The 23,899-nt window shown below is 48.4% G+C and overlaps 5 protein-coding genes and 7 non-coding genes across 22 annotated transcripts; 8 read left to right on the top strand and 4 right to left on the bottom strand.

Annotated features, from left to right (window-relative positions):
- Nucleotides 1-31: 31 nt before the first annotated feature.
- scny (scrawny) lies at nt 32-7,301 on the bottom strand. 7 transcript variants are annotated; one of them, NM_001259710.2, is made up of 5 exons: nt 6,370-7,180; nt 3,928-4,685; nt 2,227-3,870; nt 1,290-1,889; nt 458-1,114 (listed from the first exon to the last, which is right to left on the bottom strand). In NM_001259710.2, exons 1-4 carry the CDS (start codon nt 6,698-6,700, stop codon nt 1,692-1,694), a joined length of 2,931 nt encoding a protein of 976 aa, NP_001246639.1. In that variant the 5' UTR covers nt 6,701-7,180; the 3' UTR covers nt 458-1,114; nt 1,290-1,691. The 7 variants fall into 7 exon arrangements, with proteins under 7 accessions (NP_729092.1, NP_647986.3, NP_729094.1 ...); NM_001259711.2 differs by having other exon boundaries at nt 1,457-1,889; NM_168133.2 differs by lacking the exon at nt 6,370-7,180 and adding an exon at nt 4,932-5,083 and having other exon boundaries at nt 1,457-1,889.
- Nucleotides 7,302-7,508: 207 nt separating this feature from the next.
- On the top strand, nt 7,509-9,286 carry Ppat-Dpck (Bifunctional Phosphopantetheine adenylyltransferase - Dephospho-CoA kinase). The gene is made up of 2 exons (NM_139728.2): nt 7,509-8,102; nt 8,170-9,286. Exons 1-2 carry the CDS (start codon nt 7,544-7,546, stop codon nt 9,165-9,167), a joined length of 1,557 nt encoding a protein of 518 aa, NP_647985.1. The 5' UTR covers nt 7,509-7,543; the 3' UTR covers nt 9,168-9,286.
- Nucleotides 7,599-8,982, bottom strand: asRNA:CR45831 (antisense RNA:CR45831). The gene has a single exon (NR_133174.1).
- Nucleotides 9,219-10,457, bottom strand: Txl (Thioredoxin-like). Its single transcript, NM_079214.4, has 3 exons — nt 9,928-10,457; nt 9,587-9,870; nt 9,219-9,527 (listed from the first exon to the last, which is right to left on the bottom strand). Exons 1-3 carry the CDS (start codon nt 10,291-10,293, stop codon nt 9,314-9,316), a joined length of 864 nt encoding a protein of 287 aa, NP_523938.2. The 5' UTR covers nt 10,294-10,457; the 3' UTR covers nt 9,219-9,313.
- A 143-nt stretch (nt 10,458-10,600) lies between these two features.
- On the top strand, nt 10,601-14,340 carry CG10576 (uncharacterized protein). 3 transcript variants are annotated; one of them, NM_001300020.1, is made up of 8 exons: nt 10,601-10,962; nt 11,119-11,216; nt 11,508-11,644; nt 11,707-11,869; nt 12,527-12,748; nt 13,030-13,255; nt 13,588-13,715; nt 13,779-14,340. In NM_001300020.1, exons 1-8 carry the CDS (start codon nt 10,875-10,877, stop codon nt 13,890-13,892), a joined length of 1,176 nt encoding a protein of 391 aa, NP_001286949.1. In that variant the 5' UTR covers nt 10,601-10,874; the 3' UTR covers nt 13,893-14,340. The 3 variants fall into 3 exon arrangements, with proteins under 3 accessions (NP_001286949.1, NP_729089.2, NP_647984.1); NM_168130.3 differs by having other exon boundaries at nt 10,712-10,962; NM_139727.4 differs by having other exon boundaries at nt 10,802-10,962; nt 13,779-14,276.
- On the top strand, nt 11,257-11,442 carry sncRNA:CR43603 (small non-coding RNA:CR43603). Its single transcript, NR_048232.1, has one exon. It is a non-coding gene; the product is annotated as a small non-coding RNA:CR43603 (non-coding RNA).
- On the top strand, nt 11,909-12,045 carry snoRNA:Psi28S-1837a. Its single transcript, NR_002477.2, has one exon. It is a non-coding gene; the product is annotated as a snoRNA:Psi28S-1837a (small nucleolar RNA).
- On the top strand, nt 12,054-12,190 carry snoRNA:Psi28S-1837b. The gene has a single exon (NR_003860.1). It is a non-coding gene; the product is annotated as a snoRNA:Psi28S-1837b (small nucleolar RNA).
- snoRNA:Psi28S-1837c lies at nt 12,219-12,357 on the top strand. Its single transcript, NR_003859.1, has one exon. It is a non-coding gene; the product is annotated as a snoRNA:Psi28S-1837c (small nucleolar RNA).
- snoRNA:684 lies at nt 12,881-12,958 on the top strand. Its single transcript, NR_002476.1, has one exon. It is a non-coding gene; the product is annotated as a snoRNA:684 (small nucleolar RNA).
- Nucleotides 13,303-13,443, top strand: snoRNA:Psi18S-1397. The gene has a single exon (NR_003858.1). It is a non-coding gene; the product is annotated as a snoRNA:Psi18S-1397 (small nucleolar RNA).
- Nucleotides 14,341-14,416: 76 nt separating the features above from the next.
- On the bottom strand, nt 14,417-23,330 carry Usp47 (Ubiquitin specific protease 47). 3 transcript variants are annotated; one of them, NM_206279.4, is made up of 12 exons: nt 23,069-23,330; nt 20,678-20,749; nt 19,870-20,098; nt 19,182-19,806; nt 18,155-19,127; nt 17,709-18,096; nt 16,732-17,649; nt 15,694-16,674; nt 15,502-15,628; nt 15,373-15,443; nt 15,185-15,318; nt 14,417-15,129 (listed from the first exon to the last, which is right to left on the bottom strand). In NM_206279.4, the coding sequence occupies exons 3-12, from the start codon at nt 20,056-20,058 to the stop codon at nt 14,919-14,921; spliced, it is 4,617 nt and encodes a 1,538-aa protein (NP_996001.2). In that variant the 5' UTR covers nt 20,059-20,098; nt 20,678-20,749; nt 23,069-23,330; the 3' UTR covers nt 14,417-14,918. The 3 variants fall into 3 exon arrangements, with proteins under 3 accessions (NP_996001.2, NP_729087.1, NP_523937.2); NM_168129.4 differs by lacking the exon at nt 20,678-20,749 and having other exon boundaries at nt 18,155-19,806; NM_079213.4 differs by lacking the exons at nt 20,678-20,749; nt 23,069-23,330 and adding an exon at nt 22,037-22,125 and having other exon boundaries at nt 14,884-15,129; nt 18,155-19,806.
- Between the last annotated feature and the right edge of the window lie 569 nt (nt 23,331-23,899).

The raw sequence follows: 23,899 nt of genomic DNA, 5'->3' as shown, positions 1-23,899 counted from the left end.
CGTTCGATCTTTTTTTTTACCGCTCTCCGTCGTATTCATCATGGTACATATTACATCCAACATACTTTATTTTTTTTGGGTTATTAACATTGGCAATATCGCTGCTCGCCGCCGTTCGGTTATGCTCTATAAATAAAAGGGGGGCGCCGCTAAAATTATAATAAAATTTTCATGGGTCCTAAATCTAGTCTCGAAATCTATGTACAAAGTTTGCTTGCATGCTGGTTAGGCATAGGTTCTTAACGTATTATTGGGTTGCTTTATTTCCATTCTGCGCAGTTGTGCAGCCTGTTTAGTGTTTGCCTTTACGGGGTTAACATTTTTTAAAAATGAAACATTAGAGCGGTAACCTTGTTGTCTGATTATTGGCGTCATTAAAGCGGTATCGCCAGCACGCGATTGATGCAAGGATACCGATTCAATGAAATAAAAACGAATTCAGCCAAACACAATCTTTCATTTCTTTTTTTTTATCGTACTTAATGATAGCCTTAGTTTCTAATGGGACTGTGTGCTTCGGTGAAGGTTGGGGATGATTTTGGGAGGCAACAATTATGTTCTAGCTTATAGCTTACAGTCCTACGCCTACTCCTATTTCTAATATGTTCATCATCAGCAGTTAAAAAACGTTTACAAAACTCATGCGAAATTGAAATCCAATAACAAATGCACACGCCGCAGTCGCATCGGCGTCATCTCTTTCTCCTGACCCTCGCCTATCCGCATCCAGTTAGGTTTGCTGCTGCTGCTGCGCCGACGGTTGTCGCCGACTGAAGCCACCGCCGGCGGACAGATGTCGTTGCAGGGCTCGCTGCTGCTGGAACTTGGCGCTGCCTGGTCCTCCGAAGCGGTTGAACTTGAACTTGTTGCGCTGCTGGAAGTTCTGGCGATAGTTCTGATTGTAGAATCGCGGAAATCCTCCACCTCCGCCGTTCTTGTTCCAGCGCTTCTGGCCCTCGTACTCCTGGAATGGATTGTACCCGGGCGTGCTGTTGCTGGCATTGTTTCCCTTAGCCGAACCGGACTTCACCTTCCGCTGACGTCCACGATCCATCTCGTTCTCTTCGTCGTCGTCGATGTCCCGCTGCCGCTGCTCACGCGCATCCACCAGTAGCTACGGAAAACAGAATATCAAGCATTAGGCTAGAGTTCGGACCTTGTGAATGGGGAGGCTTGGCTGGCTGGCTGACGCATGCGCTAGTTAATGGAGCTTATGCAGATGAGTACGGTCGCTCGCGAACAAGCACTGGGAATATGCACATTGTATTCGAAATGGGTGAGTGGCTTACGGTTCACGGTTCACTGTAACAGGTTATCAGGCAAAACGGTAACGGCACAACGGTTGAATTTATGGCGTATCAGGCGGTTGAAATGAAAGAAACAACGTGCCGGCCAGCAGTCAAATCATAAGCTTCATTGCACGGGAAAACGGATGCGGAGTCATCGGGTGAATTACCTAGGCTCCGGTGCAGTCACTCTCTCCCGCAATGACTTTTGCAACTCTCTCTACACTTTTCACGCTCGCTGAACGGAGGACGCGTTGTGGTGACCGCCCGGTTGGGAACGGATACCAGCAACGCAGCCATCACAGACTATTCGGGGTAATCGTATTATTTGTATTTGTTTTGTGTGGTATGTGCTTAGTGGGGAAAAAGAAGAAGCGTCGCCTCTGCCGCCGACGCTTCTACCTCCTACCGGCCGTCCGTGAGACGATCCGGATCGGGTGCGTCAGCGGTCGTGTCTGTTACCGCCACTGCAATTACGACCACATCTTTACTGTCACTGCCACTAGTCACTGCCGCGTCGACTGCAACCGAGCCCTCGACGATATCGCTGCCTTCCACACTGCCGTGACCAGCTATCCGTTTCGCACAAACCAACTCAAAAGTCTAAATGAATGGGGATAATGTGGAAACAAATGCAAATTACAAACAAGTTCGTTTAGTAAATCAACTCAATCGAATTGCATTTTATGCAACAGCTAAGCGAACGACATAGAAAACAAAAAAGAAGACCAAAGAGCCAGTTAAATAATAAAGAATTAGTTAAACCCGCAAAAAGAGAACCAATTTATGTACATTTTCATCGTATTAAGCCCGCAACTTGTTATTTTTGAAGCACAGACCCAAAGAAAGTGTTAACCATGCATAGATTTAGTATCTACGTTAGTGACATGGTCACAAGGGATAGATAAGCGCTTCAAGGTGAATGCCTCTCTAAACTCACCTCCTTTTCGAGCTCCGCGGGCTTGCCATTCCAACTGAGCACGGGGGAGCCGTATCCACGATACGATTGCTTCAGCAGCTCATTGATGGTGCTCCCATTCGAGGTGGCATTGCTCTGGTAGCCATTGCCCACCCTTGGCTGCTGGTGCGACTTGAGCGCACTGCCGTTGAGCAACTTTTGGCGCTTGGCGCCTGGCGTTGCGGGCGAGTCCGTGGAGGGCTTGCTACTCGAGAAGGGATTGCGATGGTTCTTGTTCGGCGTCGGAATTTTCACCGGCGATCCCTCCACCACCACGACGTCAACATCATCTTCGATGGCATCGACCTCATCGTTACGCGTAACTTTCCAGATACCCGTTTTCGATTTGATGACCGCTGGCGAGGGTGGCGTCTTTGGCGATGGTGGTGCTTTGCTTTGAGACTGTGATTGCTTCTGTGGGTGCCAGCCATTCGTTAGCTGAATGCTGGGCTCCTCCTCATCGTCGTCCTCATCACTGTCTGCGGACTTTTTTAGGCTCTTGAATATCTCGTCTATGGCATCAGTCTTTTGTTTGCTGTTGTTAACGTGAACCGATGACGAGGCTGAGCCGTTGGTGTGGCTGCCATTGGTCTTACTGTGACCATTGGTCTGGCCAGACTCTTGGTCCGACTCGCTAGAATCCTCCCCACTTGGACGCTTGCGGGGATTCGGTAGAGGCGCCTCCTCCTCCTCAGATGCTGATTCGTAGGGCACAAGACTTTTCAGTGGCGTTTTGACGGGAGTCTTTACTTGAATCTTTACAGGAGACTTTGCCTTAGGCTCCGTATGATTCTCCGTCATATTGGGCATGCTCGGTAGCTGGGCTGTCGTTGGTCTGGGCTTCATCTCATCCTCGATGTCTTCATCATCCGAGGAAATTGGCAGATATTGTTGCTGGTTTATTGATTTATGGTTGCTGCTGCTGTTGCTGCTTGGGGAGGAACTTTTGTTACCATTTGCAGTGGGAGCTGAAGTAGCTTCGCCTTTAGCGTGAGCGCCAACCAGTGGAGGCTTCGCAGTGTCCTGAAACTTTCCGGTACCCAGCTGGAGTCCGTTCTGTGGACTTTGCTGGTTTTGTTGCTTGAACTGGATGGCGGTTTTCTGGGCATTTCCATTAGTGTAACCGTTTGCTCCACCCGCCGGCAGTTGAGGACCAATGAAACGCGTTGGTGAAGGCGAAGACACAGTCGCCGCCGGCACTGGCGTTGTGCTGTGTCCGTTGGTCAAACGCACTCCATTGGGCCTGTTGGCCGCCGGACTGGCAGCCTGTGAGAGGTCCAGTTCGAAAAACATTATATAGGCATTTGTGTTGCACACACTGTGCATTGCGATTGGCCGCACGTAGCTGTCGTCGAAGTTGTAAAAGCTGCCCGTATCCGTGGAGCCAATGGCCGTGTAGTGACCGCAGTGCTGGGACGCCCCCAAGTGAGTGACCATCGACACCAGGCGATAGGTGAGCGGTTGAGCCTGAGCTGCTTGTGAACGGGCTGCGTATTTGCTCAAATCTATGCGTGACTTGAAGGAAATCTGCTTGGTCAGTTTGTTGCCGATCATGGAGAATCGCTTCAGCTGTATACAAAGCGTGATTGGGGCACGCTCCAAAGAGAATTGCTTTGTGGCAGATACCTGCAAGCGATACGTTTAAATAAAATGAACTACAGAACAAAGGTCACAAAGACCTACCTTCTTCTTGCATCCCTCGCACTTGTAGCCCATATCCTCTAGCCGTTCGCGAGAAAAGTGTCCCTCGAAAGCATCCTCCAAGGAGTCTGCCTTGCGGATGTCGAGCAACAGATCCTGGAAGTGCTGAAACGTAATGGACACATGGTTGCAGCTCAGACAGCGCACCTCGCTGCGCAGATAGCCGCCAAAGATCTGTCCCAGCGGCGTGGTCTCCTTAACCAACTGATCCAGCTCTTTGTAGTTACGAAACCGCATCAAATACGCCCGCTCCATGGCCTCGACCAGGAAGCGCAGGAACTCGTGCGCATCCTCTTGGCGACCAACGACCATGTGTTTGCAGATCTGCTTTAGCTTCGAGTAGATGAGGAAGGGTCTGACGGCCGACTGATTGCTTTGGGTGGCCAAAAGTGTTTTGGTCATGGCGCAAATGATGCAACCGCTGCCAGGTTCGGCCACATTGCAGTCAGCCAGATGCGCCTGCTCCGAAACGAGCCAATTGGCCAGGGCGGGTATGTGCAGGAGCGCCTGAAGCGTTGAGTTGAGGTAGCAGGTGTTGCCCACATTGATCATGCCCGTGCCCACCTGCCATTTGCGCTCCGACTGCTTCCAGCCAATGCGTATGTTCTCCCGCGGATAGAGGACCCTCTTCGGCTTGGGCAGCTCATTGGGATTGCTTGTCGGATGCTGATGATTGTGGTGGTTGATGTGGTGCGACTGATTGTTCGGGTGCTCCGCTTGCTTGCGGGCGCCGTTATTGTCTGCAAAGGTAAAGAGGACGGTAGACAGTTTAAGCACGTGCCACAGGAGAAGGCAGCAGGGAGACAGGAACAGCTTGTAGAGCAGCCACAGGGCGAACCCGTCCACCATTATCACAGTCATAATGCATTTATTGGAAGAATTCCCTTCTGCAGATTAAGTCACTTGATCCGCGCTGCTATGAAATATAAATAAAACGAGCAGTGCTCGCTGTGGAAACTGCTGACACACAATCGCGCTTCCATCACCTGTTCGCAGTGTTGGAAAGGGTACACATTTGTTGTACCTAGGCACCGGACTGTGCAGCATTAAGATAGCTATTCTATTGAACAAAGAAACTTGAACACAAAGTATACGCCGAAAAAAATTTCCAGTACTAGATTTTGAAATACAATTCTTTGAACATCGTTACAGAATGTGATATCACCAGATTTTATCTGAAAATATTTTCACAGCATCGTAATTTCATATGTACCCTGAATATGTATCTTGCAGTTTTGTTTGGGAAAGTGTACCAATCGAGGTACTTATCCTGGTACACATATCTCAGATATTACCCAGCACTATTGTATCTTTGATAACAGCTAGCGTGTGAGCGGGATGGCGACTGGCAGAAGAAGAAATTTAAACTGATAACAGCAAGCGAATGAGAGGGATGGCGAGTGGTGAAGCAGTCCAAGTGTCTGCTGCCGACGAATACAGTGGTCTCGTTCTGGCGTAGGGGGTTGGGGCGGCAGTGTTGCCAACTGAATTTTTGGCGCGACCTAACAGTGGTTGTTGTAGGCCCAATGCTCCCCCCTTTTATTGTCTTTGTAACTGTGTTCGAGGCATTGACCAGGCCAAAAAAAAGAAAAGAAAAGAAAAGTCGAAACATCGTGTAACAGCTCCTGGTGCTGAGCTTTGTGTCCACTTCCTGCTCTGTGTGAATCACTTCTGCGAGTCTGGCCTTTGTTTGTGCTCTTTTTATCACGCAAAAGCAGATTGCGGCGCATTTACCGCATCTAAAAAAATAAAGCAAAGCCAATAAAAGCACCGCTGGGGCTGGCCATGTGCGGGGGAAAGAGACGGAACTACGGAGGGGAGCCCTCGTGCTTTTTGTCTTTTTTTCCTTCTTTCATTTGCCGCTGGAAATACAGCACGTTTTTTTCCGCCACAACTTCTGTGAATCAGAAGTTTGGAAGAGGCGGCTCTGTTGTTGCTGCTGCTGCTGTCACTTTTCCAGCTTACTCTTTACGGCGTTGTACTTGTTTTGCTTTTTCCGCGTATTCCTTTGCATTCTGTTTACACGTACACCACCCAAAAACGCCGTCACACACGGACACACACGCACGCACTCACATACAGAAGCGCCTAAAAAGTACAGGTATGCTGCGCTGCCGACGTCGACTGCACTGCCGACAAAATGCAGGCGGAGCAATAAAAAAAATATGTTTGCGGAAAAACATCACACGTGATTTGTGGAGGGATATTCCCAAAAGATTTGGCAAAAACAAACGGGACGATACATAAATACATTTAAGTATATATACATCTTATATATATAATATGAAGATATAGCACATGGAAAATTGCGCAAAAATTGCCACACAAAGAAGAAACACAGACGAAGGCGCAGACGGAAAAAGCCACTTTTGCAAGCAACTTTTGGATTTTACATTTTGTTGTATCTTTACACAGTGTACTCACCATGTCCATTTGCGCCCACAAGTTTGCCTGTATTGTTTTTGCCACTAAAGCCATTGATGGCGCCTGGATTTCCCGGCTTGATGACAATATATTTGGACTTGAGGTTCTCCAGCACCGATTCGTGGTAGTTGGGCACCTCCTCGTATTCGATTTTGGCCATCAGGATGCGTTTGGCATTGGCCACGATGTGATTTTGCAGGCTGCCGTTGGTGTCCTCGCCGCTCTTGGCCTGGTCAGTCGACGAGCCGGCGGAGGAGTTGCCGCCAAGGGATTCGCGCAGCGCTGCGTTGACGACATTCGCCGTTTCGCATACGGCCATCGAAACGGGCATGGCGATGCTCCGGCTGGGGATTTGCGGTGGAATTTTGAACGGGTGTGAGGGGCGTGGTGTGGCGTGTGTTGGTGGTTTTCGCCACCCAGTTAGCTAATGCACATGGGCGTGCGATCCAAAGCAGATACTAGAGATCCTTCTGCACAGCCCACACGTCCTTCAAAACTCTCCTACTGCTCTACGCTCACTTTTCTCCTCGCCCCTCTCTCGAACACTTCTTGTTTCACACACCGACTGCGACACCGACACACGCACACTAACGCACTCGGGAGCACTCTTCTTTTTCTGGCTTTTTCGCGCTGCGATCTCGATCTGTTGGCCTACTGAGCATTACGATTAAGAAACGTTCGCTCACAAATTGATCTGTTTCAATTTCGTGCGCGGCCAGGCATTTTAGAACGAAAAGTCTGCTTTCGAAAATAATGGCAATTCCTTCCCTCGTGTTTCTTCCGACTGCGGATTCTCTTTTCGCTTCATTTTCGTCATTTGGGGATGCCAACTCGCGAGTGGCCAAGTGACGCGATAGGCCTCTCGAAATGTCCTAAAGCATTTCACGATATTTACAAAAATGTATTTCGATGTTTTCTTAACAATAAAAAATTGGTTTAAATTTAATAAGACATTTGTTACCTTGAATATGTAAGCAATATCTTATTGAAAGGCTTGCAGCGACATTTTTTATTTATGCCTACTATTCAAGTTATAAATTTAATTTTTATAACGGTATTTTTACACCTTATCAGCACATATCGATAAGTGTGATTGGGAACGACAACCCATCGGCACAATGTTGATGCAATTGTTGAGCTAGCCTTCATAATTAGTCGCAATCAATCGAGCAGAATGGCTTCATCCACAGGTCTCCTGGTGGTGTCCAACATCAAGCACCTTGGCAAATCCCTGCGAGCCATCGAGAAGTACGTGAATTCACTGTACATCCACCTAAATGTGGCGGGGTCAACGTCCACGACGTCACCAGTTCCACCGCCTCCGGTTTGGGGTCGTCTAATCTCGCAGCTGTACGCCAACAGCAGCAGCTATGTGGGCAAGCAGTTGGACCTTCGCGTCCTTGTCTCTCCCCTACGACCAGGTGCCAATGGATCCCTGAAGTTGCGCCAGCCCGTCGACCTAATCTTCTCGGATGCACATCATCCGGAGCTGTGCGACAGGCTTCGCGCGGATCTTAACATCAGCAAGCCAACAATCTTCCTGGATGACTCGGTCATCTCGGATTTAAGTGCCCAGCAGGATGACACCCAGCCGCCTAAGGTGTATCCCTCGGTTGTCCTGGGCGGAACATTCGATCGCATCCATCTGGGACACAAGATATTCCTCACCCAGGCTGTACTGCGCACCTGCAAGCGTTTGGTTGTGGGCGTAACCACCTCCGCCATGACGAAGGGTAAGACGGGCATGAATTGGCAAAATAAAACGCTTATCTTAACGACCATTCTTATCGCTGTCTGCAGGAAAGACGCTGCCGGACTTGATTTTGCCCGTGGAAGAGCGCATCGCCCGGCTAAGGGAGTTCCTGGTGGACATAGATGATACGCTGCAGTACGAAATTGTGCCCATCGATGATCCCTTTGGTCCCACGCAAGTGGATCCTGACCTGGACATGATTGTGGTCAGTGCGGAGACGTTGCGAGGAGGGCAGAAGGTCAACGAGGTACGCTCCGCTAAGCAACTGCGCGAGCTGGAGATCTTTGTGATTGACATTGTTGAAAGCAACGTGCATGATGGCATCCACGAGACCAAGGTCAGCTCGAGTAACACACGCATCGATCTGCTGGGAACCCGCTGGAGAAGGCCGGAGCCACGACCACAGCTCCCGCCGCGCCCTTACATTATTGGACTCACTGGCGGCATCGCATCTGGCAAGAGCAAGATGGGCGAGAGATTGGCCAACATGGGCGCCCACGTGATCGACTGCGATAAGGTGGCGCACGATGTTTACGAACCTGGTCAGTTGTGCTACACCCGAATTGTGCAGCACTTCGGACAGGGTATTGTTTCAGACGATGGTCGCATCGATCGGTCCAAGCTGGGACCCTTGGTGTTTGCCGATCCCAAGCAGTTGCAAGCACTCAACGGCATTGTCTGGCCGGAACTTATTGCGGAGGTTAACAGGCGGCTGGATGCACTGCGTTCCCAGGCGGACGTGCCGCGTGTGGTGGTCCTGGAGGCAGCGGTGCTGCTGCGAGCGGGCTGGGAGACCAATTGCCATGAGGTGTGGTCCATGATTGTGCCACCGGATGAGGCTGTGCGGCGGATTATTGAGCGCAACAAGTTGAGCGAAGTGGAGGCCCAAAAGCGACTGGCCAGTCAGGTGCCCAATTCTGAGATCGTGGCCAAGTCGCATGTGATATTCAGTTCGCAATGGGATCACGAATTCACCCAGAAACAGGCGGAGCGTGCGTGGAAAATGCTTACCAAGGAACTGGACTCTTACCAGAGCAGCCTTTAACCCGATGGATATTTAGATTATCTTGTTGATCCTTATTTTGTATGATTTTTTATGCATTTGTTGTATATTGTTTAGTTGTAAGTCCAAAGTTGAAAAGAAATGCTGGGACGTCATTGGGGAAAAACGCTGAAAATTTCAATGGAACCTTAGTGGCTCTCGCCCTTCTTGCCAGCCACTCGCTTGAAGTCGTTCATCTTGGTGGTCATGATGGGGGAACCGATGAAGCCGATATAATCAATCTGCGTCACATCGCCACCTGACTGATTGTTCTTCACGAAGATTTGGATGTTTTGCACATTCTGGAACTTGACGTAGCGCAGATTCACGGGCACTCCACTCTCCAGCTCCTTCTGAGCCAGGCTGCAAAATGGATTGAACAGTGAGAAGAGCTAAGCAGCCATAGAGAAGGCAATAGCTACCTTAGATCCTGCACACTGTTCATGGACTCGGCCATGTCAAAGTCAATCGTGCGGGGCTGGTTAATGAACAGCTTCACATCCTTGGGACCCAGGTGCGAAGGTGCCTTGAACTTCAAAGAGTGGATCTTCACAGCCTGATTAAAGGTGATGGACAGGATGAGCTGCTCATCGCAATCGGACTGCAGGTAGCCACCGGCGGAGGCCAGGGCGTGCTTTAAGTTGTGGTCATCAGCTTCGTTGAGGCACTCGCACTCCTGCTTCGAAATAAATGTATTCAGTTCCATCTGTAAGAAGGATTAGGGATTATTTTTGGAACATTTCCAAATACTGCACTATATTACCAATCCCTGCCCGTAATCCTCGCCCCCCTCCTCGCCACCGGATGTACCGATGTGCTCCTGGATCTTGGCCTCGAGCCCATTGACGTCCGCACCCTGGACGCGATCGATCTTGGTCCTGTTCCTGTAGAAGATGAATGTTGGCATGGCCGAAACGCCCTGTCCAGCAGCCGTGTCCTGGCACTTGTCCACATCCACTTTCAGGAAGATGGCCTTTGGGTACTTTGTTGGAAACGTCTCGAAGATGGGCGCAATCCGCTTGCAGGGACCACACCACGAAGCTGTGAAGTCCACCACAACCAATTGAATGCCCGCTTGGGCCAACTCCGCCTGGAAGTGGGACTCGTCGTTGATCACGCGCACGGACATGGTGATAGGATTAGGTTTCTATTAATTGAGCTTTTGTTTCGGCAGCCGAATTGGATTTAAGCAAGTAAATGTTATTATTAACGTTCAATGCAAATTTTTTTTGTTAAAGATGACTTGTAATATGCATTTAGTCCAAATTCGTGCTAAGAAAAATACCGAATGCGGTATTCCACAAGCGGTCACACTGTGATGGTATCGATATTTCGAGCTCTTTGACTTCCTATTTTTAGAGGGACCATTTATGTGTAATAGAAAAAAACCGAAACTTAATATTTAAACTTTTATTGAAATATTAGTGGATTACAATATGTAAAACTATGAAATATTCTCATTTGATATAGCTCAAAGTGTTATTTAAAATTCATTCAGTGTTTACGACTAGCAATCTACGCTTTCACGCTCATCTTAAGCTTACCGCCCATTTGCCAGGGTTGTCAAGGCGAATGAGCGGTCCCACCATACACGCCACTGGAACTTTCGATACCTGCGCTGCGCCTGGCCACACGTTCATTACCTCGTGGTGTTTCAGTCGGTCGCATTTTCATTAAGTCGCCATTTTAAAATTATTAGAGTCAAGTACAATGGCAGATGTGGAAAAGGAGCCCGAGAAGACCATCGCCGAGGATTTGGTGGTGACCAAGTATAAGTTGGCCGGCGAAATCGTCAACAGTGAGTATTCCTTGGCCGGAAACAGCGAACGCTGGCCGATTCCTGGAGTCGCTGCTACGTGGCGCTTACACAATGCACCGAATGCCGCTTTCCCTTGTGCGCCACGCGTTGGTTAATCTGCCTATTTCTGGACTCTGTCTGCTCGTTTAATTTTAGAAACCCTCAAGGCGGTAATTGGACTCTGCGTGGTTGATGCCTCCGTCCGGGAGATCTGCACCCAGGGCGACAATCAGCTCACCGAGGAGACCGGCAAAGTAAGTGGTGGCCACCTGGCGGTCATTCGCGCCAATTTCATGTCCAATGATTAAGACTTACACCTTTGAGGGTTTCCCGATGGCGAGCCATGTGCTGTGCGGGCTGGGGATCACCTCGTGGTCGCCAGGCGCACGCGGGGACTCCAATGCTCCACGTGCCCGGCTTGTGTGCTCTCCAAAAGGTCCCGAGGATTTACAGATTATGAGATCTGAGGACACACCGCGCACTATCATTGATATATAGTACAACGAACAAGCAATCTAATGCTTTTATCGATCTTTCACAAACAGGTATACAAAAAGGAGAAAGACCTGAAGAAGGGCATTGCCTTTCCCACCTGTCTGTCCGTCAACAACTGTGTCTGCCACTTCTCGCCAGCCAAAAACGATGCTGACTACACGTTAAAGGCCGGTGATGTGGTCAAAATGTAAGTTGAACCTCCTATTCCACATATACCGCCACTAAATACGTAACATTTCTTTTCTACAGCGATCTGGGTGCCCACATTGATGGTTTCATTGCCGTGGCCGCTCACACAATTGTGGTAGGCGCTGCTGCGGATCAGAAGATCAGTGGTCGCCAGGCCGATGTCATCCTCGCCGCCTACTGGGCTGTCCAGGCTGCCTTACGTCTGCTCAAGTCCGGCGCCAATGTGAGTCCTCCCTTACTTCTAGGTAATCCTCCGTTAATCCCTGCAAGAAACGGATTGTCTGCCGCGATTCTCCAGCGACTGAACATCTCAACACTTGCAAAGATCAGCTGTGGCAGCTGGTAATTGCCCTGGCCTATTATTCAGGACTGGAGGCTTCTTGTCAGTTGTCCACAAGGTTATTTCTTCTGCAGGCAACGGATTGACTGCGCTCAAACTCTGACACAGATCAGCTCAACACCTGCGGATAGAAACTGTGTCAATTTCGTGAACTGAACAAGTTCATTCCATAGAAGTGTTCGGTCTTTAAATTTGTCCACATCTCCAGTTTATAGATATGTCGGAATTGTAATCTGCAGGCAACGGATTGTCTGCTGCCTTAACTCGTGGCTCAGCACAGCTCAACGTCTGCAGAGATCAACAGTGTCGATTTCGTGAACTGAACAAGTTTAGATACTTGAAATGTTCGGTCTTTAAAGTTGTCCACAATCGCAATGATAATGCCGATCAGTTATTGTTATTTTGCGTTATCTATAGTATACTATGATATTTGATTAAGATTAGTCAAAGGGAATTGGAATGTTTTCTTTATCTCTGCTTTGAACTATTTCCATTTTATTTCATACTTAATATTTATGTTTCAATTCTGTATCCTTACAGAACTACTCCCTCACCGATGCAGTGCAACAAATCAGCGAGTCGTATAAGTGCAAGCCCATTGAGGGCATGCTCAGTCACGAGCTGAAGCAGTTCAAAATTGACGGCGAGAAGACGATCATACAGAACCCCAGCGAGGCGCAGCGCAAGGAGCATGAGAAGTGCACCTTCGAAACGTACGAGGTGTATGCCATCGATGTTATCGTCAGTACCGGCGAAGGAGTGGTTAGTAATCCATCAATAGACACTACATCTCCACTAATTTGTTCGATGATTAAAAACACGCGCTTGAGGCTGACTTTGCTGGAATGCGGTGTTTGTTGCGAGAGTGACTTGTTTGCTCGGCGTTTTTTTATACTAAAATGCGGCACGTGCAGACACCAAGTTCCGGCTGGCTGTTGTCCGAAGATTGCAAGATTATGAGATCTGAGAACGCCAAATTTAAGCTGGATCCTGGATCATCGCAGCCAGAGCATTATTGCTAACATTATTCGTATTCGTTGCAGGGACGCGAAAAGGACACCAAGGTCTCAATTTACAAGAAGTCTGAGGAGAACTACATGCTCAAGATGAAGGCGTCCCGTGCTCTGCTGGCAGAGGTGAAAACCAAGTACGGAAACATGCCATTCAACATCCGCAGCTTCGAGGAGGAGACCAAGGCCCGCATGGGAGTTGTTGAGTGCGTCGGCCACAAGATGATTGAGCCCTTCCAAGTGCTGTACGAGAAGCCATGTAAGTGTGATGCATATTATTATTAATCCTATTCCCTATTATGCGAGTTGGCAGAACTTAATTCCGGACCTGGTACACCTTCGGGTGCTAAGTGCGGCCAGACATTTTGCCAGAACAAATTCCAGGCATTGTCGTCTTCAGCAGTTGCCTCAGTGTGGCCTCTGTCTGAACATGGCACTGTCACAATCGTATCCAATCTATTAACCTGTTTTCTTATACTTATTAAAGTTAATTTAGAGACTAAACTAGTTTGAGCAACCTTTATAAAGTTCGAATTTTAGCCGGAAGTAATAGCAAAGTTAAACAATCCTTTTCCTTATCTTGCATTACAGCCGAGATTGTGGCGCAGTTTAAGCACACGGTTCTGCTCATGCCTAACGGCGTCAACTTGGTCACCGGCATCCCATTCGAGGCGGAGAACTATGTGAGCGAGTACAGTGTTGCGCAGGAGGAGCTCAAGGTAAGCTGCAACAATTTCCTTGTATTCACGATGCGTACTCAATGAAATCTCAACTTTTTGCAGACTCTGCTCGCGCAGCCTTTGGGTCCTGTGAAGGGCAAGGGTAAGGGCAAGAAGGCAACAGCTGGGGCGGCGACAAAGGTGGAAACGGCGCCGGCCGTGGAGACCAAGGCATAGACCAGCCCGCTGATGATGATCCGCACCGCCAAGCCATCAACGGAAACACAATGTGAACAATTGCGCTGCCCAACGCTGCGCTCCACAGATTTTTACTATCGAATTCGTTGCGTATTAGAGGACCCTTTTGACAACAGAACAGGACAGAAGAGAAGACGGCAACAATTTGAGGATACATTTCCCCAGAAATCCTCCATCCATCAACAAGGCGGGCGGTCGGTCGGTCCCGCGCCAACTTTACCTCTTTATTTCCTTTACTATAAGCTGCCTTCGTTTATCGGTCTGTTCAACATCATCGCAACGAAAAAGCAAAGCAAGAACTGTCATCAAATTGTAACAATTTTAACGCTAAATGATCTTAAAATATAATTCAAGTGAAACGTTATTAACGCTGCGTAGTAGGTATTAAATAAAATTAACATTTTCTATAAAACAGCCGATAAATGCCAAACGATTTTTCATTTATTTACTTTCCGCTGGCGCCCAATTTTAATTCGATTTCGATACGCTTCTCATTCTAATAAATGCACTTGCGAGTTGTGTTTATTTTATACGTTTAATTTAGTTTTGATGTTCACATTCACATTATACAATTTGTAATTTAGATTTCTTGCCTTTTGTTATTTTAAATTTTACAGTCTCATCTTTGAACTCTTGTATTACGAAAGTTGCAAGAATAACTTCGTTATGTTAAACGTCACTTAGTGCTGTGCTCACTTGGCCACCCCAGTTGTCCATCCCAGATCCAATCCCAACAAGACCAGACCAATTCGATGCCGTATACGGCGACTTTGCCCAACTCGCTGACCTCTTCCCTTGCGTCAAACAAAATAAAGAACAACAAAAAACGCAATTGCTGCGGATGAAGTATAGAAAACACGAGCAGCACTTGCAGACGACAAAGATATGTGGCCGGTGATCAAAAGAGGATCTGGGATTTAATGGTCTGCCGTCGCTTACATACATGGTTTGGTGTACTTTTTTTTTTTTTGTTATGATCGCCGCGACTGTTTTCTACTCGCCAGACTAATTATTGACATGCACGTCCATCGGTGCGGAGGCGGTCACGTTGCTCGACTTCTCCGGAGAGTCCAGGTAAATCTTCAAGGCACGTTCCCGGCGCTGCGCATACCGCGTGGTGGACACGCAGCCCACCCGATCCAGTCGTGCCTTCTCCCTGGCGTTCATCAGGCGTCGCTCCTCCAGCGTCAGCTCTCGCGCAGGTACCGTCCTATCTCTGTTGAATTCATTGGTTAGTCTAGGAACTGAACTGCCACTTGCTCCACGCTTACTTGTACAGGTAGATGTTTCCTGTCTGTGTGCTATTAAGCGGATATTTGTCCAGGGTGGTGGGCACGGAGTACCAACTGCTGGACTCGTTAACACTTAACGCTGATATGCTTGTGCAGGGGAAGTTGCTGTTCAACTGCAGAGAAGACCAATTAGATCAATATACACAGTAGAACGCAATTTTACGAACCTTCATATAGCTCAGTTTGTCTATTGGGATGTCGCTGATCTGTGATAATGAAAGTCTGATTTCGCTGTCCTCTGCAGAAGATACGAGTTCGATTTACTGCTTACAGGGCAATATACAGATTTAACTTACGGTCCAAAGTGATTTCTTGGAACTTTCCAAACTCCAGTTTAGCCGGACACCACCGTCTTACAAATAAAGTCAGAGAATCGTCCTTGGGCTGCGGGTCCACTTCCTCCTCGCACTCTTGCACAATGAACTGAAATGGTGTGATATAAAATCCAAGTTAAGTTTTTTTCTCATCACAGAGACAGGGGAACCCACCTCCGCTGCGATGCTGGAGCGCATGTCGCAGTAGAGCGTTTCATCGTCGGACAGAATTTTGATGGGAATACGTCCGCCCTTCAGCCAGATGCGACAGTTTTGCACAGACAGTGTGGCGTACTTGGCGTCTATGCGATGCAGCTTGGCCACCAGTTCCTTCTTGGCCTGCTCCGCCGTGGTGTTGGCATTGTAGACCCACTCGCATACGCAAGGCAGTTTGGACGTCTCGTTATCAATGTCCGCCAGTCGCAGGAAGTGAATCTTGGCCTTGAACTCGTCCGGCTCCAGCGTCTTACCCAACTCCACCGTCAGTGTTTCGCCTTCTATGAGATGTACCAACGAGTTGTTCTGGTTGTTCGACAGATTATTATCGTGTTTCCGCTGCAGTTTAAAGTGGGCGGCGGGCACTTGGATCAGCTGCTCGATGTGTTTCTTAAAGGCCCCCATTCGCATGTGTGTGCCCACCAGCAGCTTATAGGCACGCGTGGGCTTACGCAGCTGAGCCTCTTCGTCGGACTGGTGACCAGAACTGGAACCGGTGCCAACCACATCCACGCACTCGACCTTTGTGGCGTAGAAGAAGTGGTTGGTGCTGGTGGGCAGGAGCAGCGGATCCACCACATCGGCCGCCGCATAACTGCCGTTTCCATTGCAGTAGGCATGAACGCGCATCATGGCATCGTGTGAGGCTGCTTCGTCCTCCGGACTAGACAGCTGCGGCGAGTGACTGGTGGAACTGACTTGGCTGTCGCCTCCACCGCGATGTGCCATGTTGTCCGTCTCCACCAGAGTTCGGTCTCCGTCGCTCAGACTACTGTCCTCCGAGTTGGACTCGTGGCCGTGGCTGGGACTGGGTTGTGACATGGGTTCCACTAGATCTCGCTTGTAGCGCCTCCAATCGTAGTCGTTGCTGGATGACATGTGACCAGGTGCCACGCCATTCATCATTGCAGCATCCACAACATCACCCCCGCTGGCGCACTGAAAGGACAGCCAAAAATTAACCTTAGTTATAAACCCAACAGCTGTATAACCTACCTCGACTGACTCAACGGTGGGCACACCGAGCATCTCAAGGGTCGCGGCATCCGTGTTGGGTACGTTCAAGTAGAAGTATGTTATGGACTTAAACTGGGTGTTGGCCATGTTCTGGAGATGTTGCAGGGCCTCCGGCGTCGGATGCGGATCGTAGGACACGAAAGCCTTCGGCACCGTGGCGCGCACCGTGGCGAGTAGGAACTGCTGCTCGCTAATGTGCAAACGGAGGGCGATCGAGCGGCGAAGGACGTCGCTGGCTTCCCGCTCCCGCGCTGCTGAGTAAACCAGGAAGGGACCGTCCATCGCCATGGTCGATAGATCTACCTTAAACACATACCAAGTAATGCCGTTCGGCGGATAGACCTCAAACTCTTGGTCCTCGGCCCGGTACTCCAGCAGGAAGTCGAGACTGTAGTTCTGCGCCGCGCGCAGTTCGGTCAAAGCTGGGTCTGTGCAACTCTCCAGGGACTGAATAATCGTGTCCATCGAGGAGTTGTAAGCCACCAAACGACAGCGGGAAAGCGGCGCGAATTGTTCCACATTCAACATCTCATAGGCCGACATGAGGACCAAGTTGATGTTGAAACTCTGCGATACGTACACTCTGGTAATCTTCATCTTCTTCAGGGAGGGATTATAGAAGTAGACGCGCGGCTTGTACAAATCCGGAAGAGCCAAGTCCGTAACCGTGATATGCCTGCCCAGGCGGGACACGCGCGTCTCCTCCTCCGAGTGCAGCTTTGGTAGCAGCGTTTTGATGTGCTCAGGAAAGTCGGCCACCTTGGCGACTAGCTCGTTTCTTTTGGCATCCACCTGCCGGTACATCAACATGTATGCATTGGTGCTGGAGGTGTAGGCACTGGAGTAGTAGCTCCCGTTGGGTCCGCCAAACGAACGTTGGATGTCCTCTTGGGTGATCTATGGATAGATAGTCGTTCAATATTTTCTCAAGTTATGAATGTGTTGCGAAAACCTACACTAGTCACGTTCTGATCGTTAAAACAGAACCACTCGTTGTTGTCGAAGTCCTTAATATAAGCATAGTAGTGTCCGCCCGAAGCGCTGCCTGAATGAATCATGATGGCGAACAGTTCGTAGAGATACGGACCGGATCCTTGCTTGGCGCTCTTGCTGGTGCTGCTGCTCATGTCGATGCCTTCATCCTCGTCGTTCAGATCGTTTTCGTGCTGACTAGAGCTCGCTGTGGTCACCACGCCGCTGCTCAAATTATCGTCCTCCATGGCGGATCCACTATCCGCCGTGCTGCAATCGTCCACGGTGCCGTTGAGCTGAGAGTTTTGCTCACCGCTGTTTCCACTTCGGTTAATGAACGTGTTCAGGTTGAGCGTCTGAGGGAAGGTCACTCTGAAATAGAGGGCGAGCATGGAATTAAATGCTTATGGATTATGGCAAAGAGACTAACCTGTCGTTTAATTTGATGCGGTGCATGGTCTGGTAGTCAAAGTCAAAGCGTTTAAGGTGCAGCGTGAGGATGTAGGGAAAGGACTTAAAGTGCAGTCCCTTGTGGGCGTCGCATTTTTTCTTGCACTTCTCGCACAGATACTGGTTATTGCCATCGAGTGTTTCGGGCTGAACGAAGGCACGCAGAGCTTCCTCGATGCTGCCGTATGCGGAGCTGCTTCCAAAGGGCCTCACAGGGAGCGGGATATCTAGAAAGGTGTCCTCGCGCGTCTTCTCGGTATTGCACTCCAAACACTTGACATAATCATTCATCTTGCCCTCGTACAGATTAGAGATGAGATTTGCCTGCTTAGTGTTCTTGAATTTGTGCTCCAGAGCGTCGAACATAACTCGGCACAGTTCCTGGATATCGTGCTGCTGCCATGCCTCCGTCGAGTCCCACCCAAAGCTGCGAGTCAGGTCTGTGGTTTCTACCGCCGCTTTGGGCGAGGTCTGCAAGTTGAGGAAGAGCTTTTGCAGTTGGTATGGTATGTTCTTGGCCTCGTTGTCATTGTCGAACTCCCAGCGGTACAGAGCATTTCTGAACTCGGGTGTCATAAAGAGTGCCTGCAGCAAGCTGTTTAGATAGCAGGTCATGGCTTGGTTGACCAAACCAACATATCCCCTGGGACCCAAGCTCGCCTGCCTTGCCTCTGCCTCAGTTTCTGTGGTGGCCGAGGACACGAAGTCCGCACCCGTTGTGTTGACTCTCTGCCATGCTCGCAACTCATCGCCTCCATACTTGCGACGATAGAAGTTTGACAGAGCCGGGTACGTACCATCGTCTGTTCCAATTGTGGATGGGTCTGTCACTCCGGTCACACCCTCGACGTCCGAGTCACCGGTCGGAGCTCCGTAATCGTATCCAGGTCCCAGCATTGTCGGACTAGCAGATGCTCCGAGTGCCAGGTCGTCATCCGACAATTGTTCAGCATCTGAGATGAAAAGATCTGAAGGAGCATCGTCCACCGGTGAGATTAGGTTTCTACCTTGTGGATACAGCTGCAGTTGCTCAGAGAGCTGTTGCTTGCTCAGGGTGTCTACTGGTTCGCAGTCCAACTCTTTGATGGGTGATGACGGCTTGATTGGACTCAGCAACTCTAAAGTCGGCTTAGAAGTGACCTTGGCCGTTTTCTTGGCCACAGGACTCTCCGAAGAAGTGTTTTTAGAGTTTATCTCTGTAGACAGCTCGGGACATTCTTCAGGGCTAGCCCTGGGAGCTTTTTCCGAACCGGGCTTGGAGATCTTTGCTGCAGTCGTCTTGATCTTGGAAGTCTTTTCGGGACTTGATTCCGAACTGATGCTGGTCTTAGCCAAAGAGTCCTCACTCGTCGTCTTGGCCTTGCTTGGAGAGGAAGATCCCGAAGCTGGCTTCTTTTTCGTTTTCTCACCAACTACGCGTTTCTTCTTCTCGCCGGTGGCAGGACTCTTGGCCTTCTCGCCGTCCGACTTCATAACCTTTTTGACTACCACTCTTTTAATGGGTAACTCAAAGCGTTTGGTCACGTCACCATCCCAACTGCCGGAGGGCAGCAGGATCAAGTGATTCTTCAGCTGGGGCTCAAAACCAGCCACTTCGTACATCAGCTGAGATTCCAGGGCATTCAGATTGACCTAAAGTAAAGGGGAATTCAATTAGCGGTTTATTAGAACCTCAAGATGTGCAGATATTTTTACCAGATCCTTGTTATCGTGTGGCTGCAGCAACAGCTCGAACTTTTCGTACGAGAACTGCGTGCCAATAAGGTCAATCACGCGTTTCACCGTGAAGTGGGAGCGGACCACTACGTTGATCTTCTTTTGCTCCGAGCCGGGTGTCTGGTCAAAGACCGAGACGGTGCACTGCTCGCTCTCCTTGTCCGTCATGTCCAGCCCGCGGAATAATCAAGTGATGGTGGAGAAAACCCTGCAAAAAGATTGTAGGCGAAACGTTGGCTTTACTTATGAATTTTGTCTGGAGTTTTCTTTTTATTTTTTTTTATTTCTTTATTTTAGAATTAAAAAGGTGACACGACACCTTTGACGTTTTCGGCGGGGCCAAGTTCCTGGACATGACGATGCTTCTTGGCCCATAGTAAATAAGGAAGAGATGCCCAGCCCCAAATTACTGCGAAATCTTCTTGTTTTCGACCCCATTCGCGAATAAAGCGGCAGAAACCAAGAAGATTCCGTCCCACCTCCCGCAGCCGCAGATATTGACGTGCTCCGGGTTTGCTTTTCGCGCCTTATTTGTACGGGCCAGCACCAGTTGCCGTATACATATATATATATATATATAGATAGATATACACATATAGCACGTACACCCAATCGAGCATCGACTGCCCCCCGAAATCGACGTCGTGACTAACGCGCAGGGGAATTTCGTAAACAACCGGCCATCAGAGTTGCCTCCGGAGGATGCTACGGGAATTATTATTTGCCTCCAATGGACTACCAACGTCATCATCATCATCATGACCATAGCTATCACCATCGGGCGTACCGAATGCATAAATTTCAGTGCAAATGTCGCTCCATGTTTCAGCTGGCTTCCTTTGTGGCTCCCCGCAAGACTCTGTAACGGAAGTGGTGGCTATTATACGAACGAATATCTGGCGCCTTCAATTCGGCAGTGCGCATATTGCAAGTGGACGGTGGACATATCCATATGTACAAATTAATACTTATCGGACATCAGCGTGAACACTGCGAATTATTCTAGAAACATTTGTAGAATTCGAAAGATTTAAGGAAAGCAGATGCTGAATATTAGGCGAAAAGCGATTGAACTACTCTATAATATGCAGTCAAAAATATCATCGATTCGCCTGTCAATTAATTGTATCTAAAATTATACTTTTCGAATGTCTATTTTGGCAATAATCTTTAGTGATTCGTACTGCTCAGCATTTAATTGAGTGTCGCAAGCAATTGGGGCCGGGGTATTTGCAATGTTTTTCCAATTCTCTGCACCGAAATAACCACAAAAAAGACAGCCAGTCAGCCAAGATATTTTGGGTCTCCTCCGAATGGAGGATGCACATCCACGATGTGCGATGTGAATGCGCTGCAATTGGGCGTTCAAACACATGTTGGATGGTCCAAACACAAACCGCATTGCCCGGCAAGGGAGCGAGTGAGATGGGGATCCAAAAATGCTAATACACGTCGGCCAGCACAAAATCAAAATAAGAAACCCATGCTGCTAAAAATAAAAACTGGCGGCGGCGACACAACGACACATCGGAGCGGTCGGAAAAAGCACACAGGCGAGTGGAGGAGCAAGATATAAGACAGCTTTGGGAGCGTCTTGAATACGCGTATATCTGGCTATTTGTGAATGCGAAGGTTTTTGAGAAATTCAGAGAAGCGCACAGACTGTTCGAATACGTCTATCCTATACATCAGAATGGTCAGGCACTTTCAACACATTGGCCCCATCCATCCCACTCAATATTTACATGATGACGATGATCTTTTGGTCAATGTTTGTGTTGGTCGGGTATTACAGAAACCGATATCGCGAGTTATCTATGCCATATACACGATCCAATGGGGGGACGGCGGGAGGGGCAACAGTCATGCTCGCATATATTTGTGCTATTTTTGAACTATTTCGGTACTGCGAAATCTATGTGATCTACAAAAACCATGAGATGTCTGAGATATGACTGCTGAGTGCCGGAAATTGTAGGATTCTCGATTCCCGATCATATAATGCATTCTCGAACAGAAAATCTCCATTACGAAATGCTTTCTATTCTTAGGCGTCGCACAACTTTAATTGGAGCTTCCAATGTTGTGTGAATAAGTGTGTATATATCCGTGGTCTATATATGCAACGGATTTTGGTGAGTTTTACCGTCTGTGTCGGAACTGAGTGTGCCGAAATCTTTCCGAACTAGAAGACCGCACCGTCAACGCACGGCATAGTTCACGCGTGTACTGGCCGCTTAGGATGCCGATGCCGATTCCGATTGCGATCCGAAGATACACCACCCGATCTGGCGCCCGATCTTTGGCGAAGCGAGCTACGTGTTAAGTTCTCGGCGTGATGTACTATAACAATGAGAAACAGTTTACTTATCTGGCTTACACTTCAATAGGAAAACAATACTTTTATATAGCTTCTATAACTTCGGGGTGCGATAAGAACATGAATACAGATACACGGATTGCAACAGTACCCAAGCCACTTGTTTTAAACAAATAACAGGATAATGGGGAGTAATGTAAGCTATTGACTGGGTTACAATCAGGGGTCTGATAACAATCAAACATTGTCCAGTTGCCTTTTGCGAATATCAATGACCACTCACGAGTTGCAACTGATAACGATTATCGCCGCACAATGCAGTGGGTGGGTATTTCACTGGGGGGAACTTTTGGGTCCCTAGAACCCAGACGGATTACTCAATGAATATAGGCGATATGTTTGGGTTTACAGCGAAAGTGCTATTAATGTCGACCGTATGCTCTCTTCGATGTGCCAGCTCTCTATTTGCGGGAATGAATGACTATTTTTATGGGTCTGCCGTCGCTGCTACAATGCTGCATTGCTGCAGTGGGACATCCTTTGAACAGGCGCCATGCCAAAGGATATTCTTTGTGGAAGGGGGGGGGGGGGCAAGGGTTAAGGGTCACATTCGTTTGCGCAATACTTCCAGCGATGGGGCGGTGAACGGTGGGCGGGGCGATCGGTCAAGGCTTCGACTGTGGAACGTGACACGCATATGTCGGCCGGAGTTTGGCCCAAAAAGTGGCCCCAATGGTTGTCCTTCGCGCTGGCAATTAGTCCCTAGCAAGGCGCGTCCATATTTTGCAAAAATTCGTGGGGCGCCTTGTTTTCTTCTCTCTGTATGTGTGCATGTGTGTGTACCTCCGTCTCACTCACCTCAAGTGTGTGTGTGTGTATGAAAATACTGCGGTATACGGCTGCGTTTGTGTGTGAGTGTGGGTTTCGGCTCTACTCTCCCGATGATCCTGCTCCTCCGGTCCTAATCCCGGCCTGCTCGGCTGCTCCTGCGTCCTGACTGCGCTAGAAATTCGCTTAAAACGAGCCTCGACGGGTCATTTTTACAATTGTTTTTTGTTGTTCCGTTCGGCTGTTTTACCAGACGTGCTCGTTCCGGTGTGACTGCCCGCCGCTGACTGTAAAATACTAAACGCATTGCAGCTGTGGCAATGCCCAAGTCTTGGTCTTACGGTCACACTGGCAAAGTTTAAAAATTTATTTATTTCAACTTTCAGTTACTTTTCGTTGGCTTGAATATTACACTAAGAATTCAATTTGACACTTGCAATTTATACATTGTATATTATAATATATTATATGTATTATATTTTATATCATATAAAGATATTTATATCTATTGATCTTTTGATTATAAGCTCTTTGGTTGAACAATATAAGTGCAACTTTCTCCATCACCTTCCTATCTTTTTACAATATGCTTACCTCGTCAATACGTTTTTTCTATTTCAAATATTTCAATATTTCAAAGAAATATTTTGTTTATTTTTCTGTGTGTTTTTAAGCAATCTGACCCCTGTAGAAGAATCCCTTATAATATTAACAAATGTATCCTCAAAATAGATCGATCTCTATCTTCGCAGACTTACACGAAACATTCCAGAACCGATAGTTTTATGCGATATATGAGATTTAAGGAGTACTTTCCGCATTTCGCCATCACAGTCACGCTTTCCTTGGCATTTGCAATCA

Source organism: Drosophila melanogaster, chromosome 3L, assembly GCF_000001215.4.
Source record: "Drosophila melanogaster chromosome 3L".
Lineage (NCBI taxonomy): Eukaryota > Metazoa > Arthropoda > Insecta > Diptera > Drosophilidae > Drosophila > Drosophila melanogaster.
The sequence above is the reverse complement of the archived record's forward strand: the minus strand, read 5'-3'. Positions and strand labels throughout refer to the sequence as shown.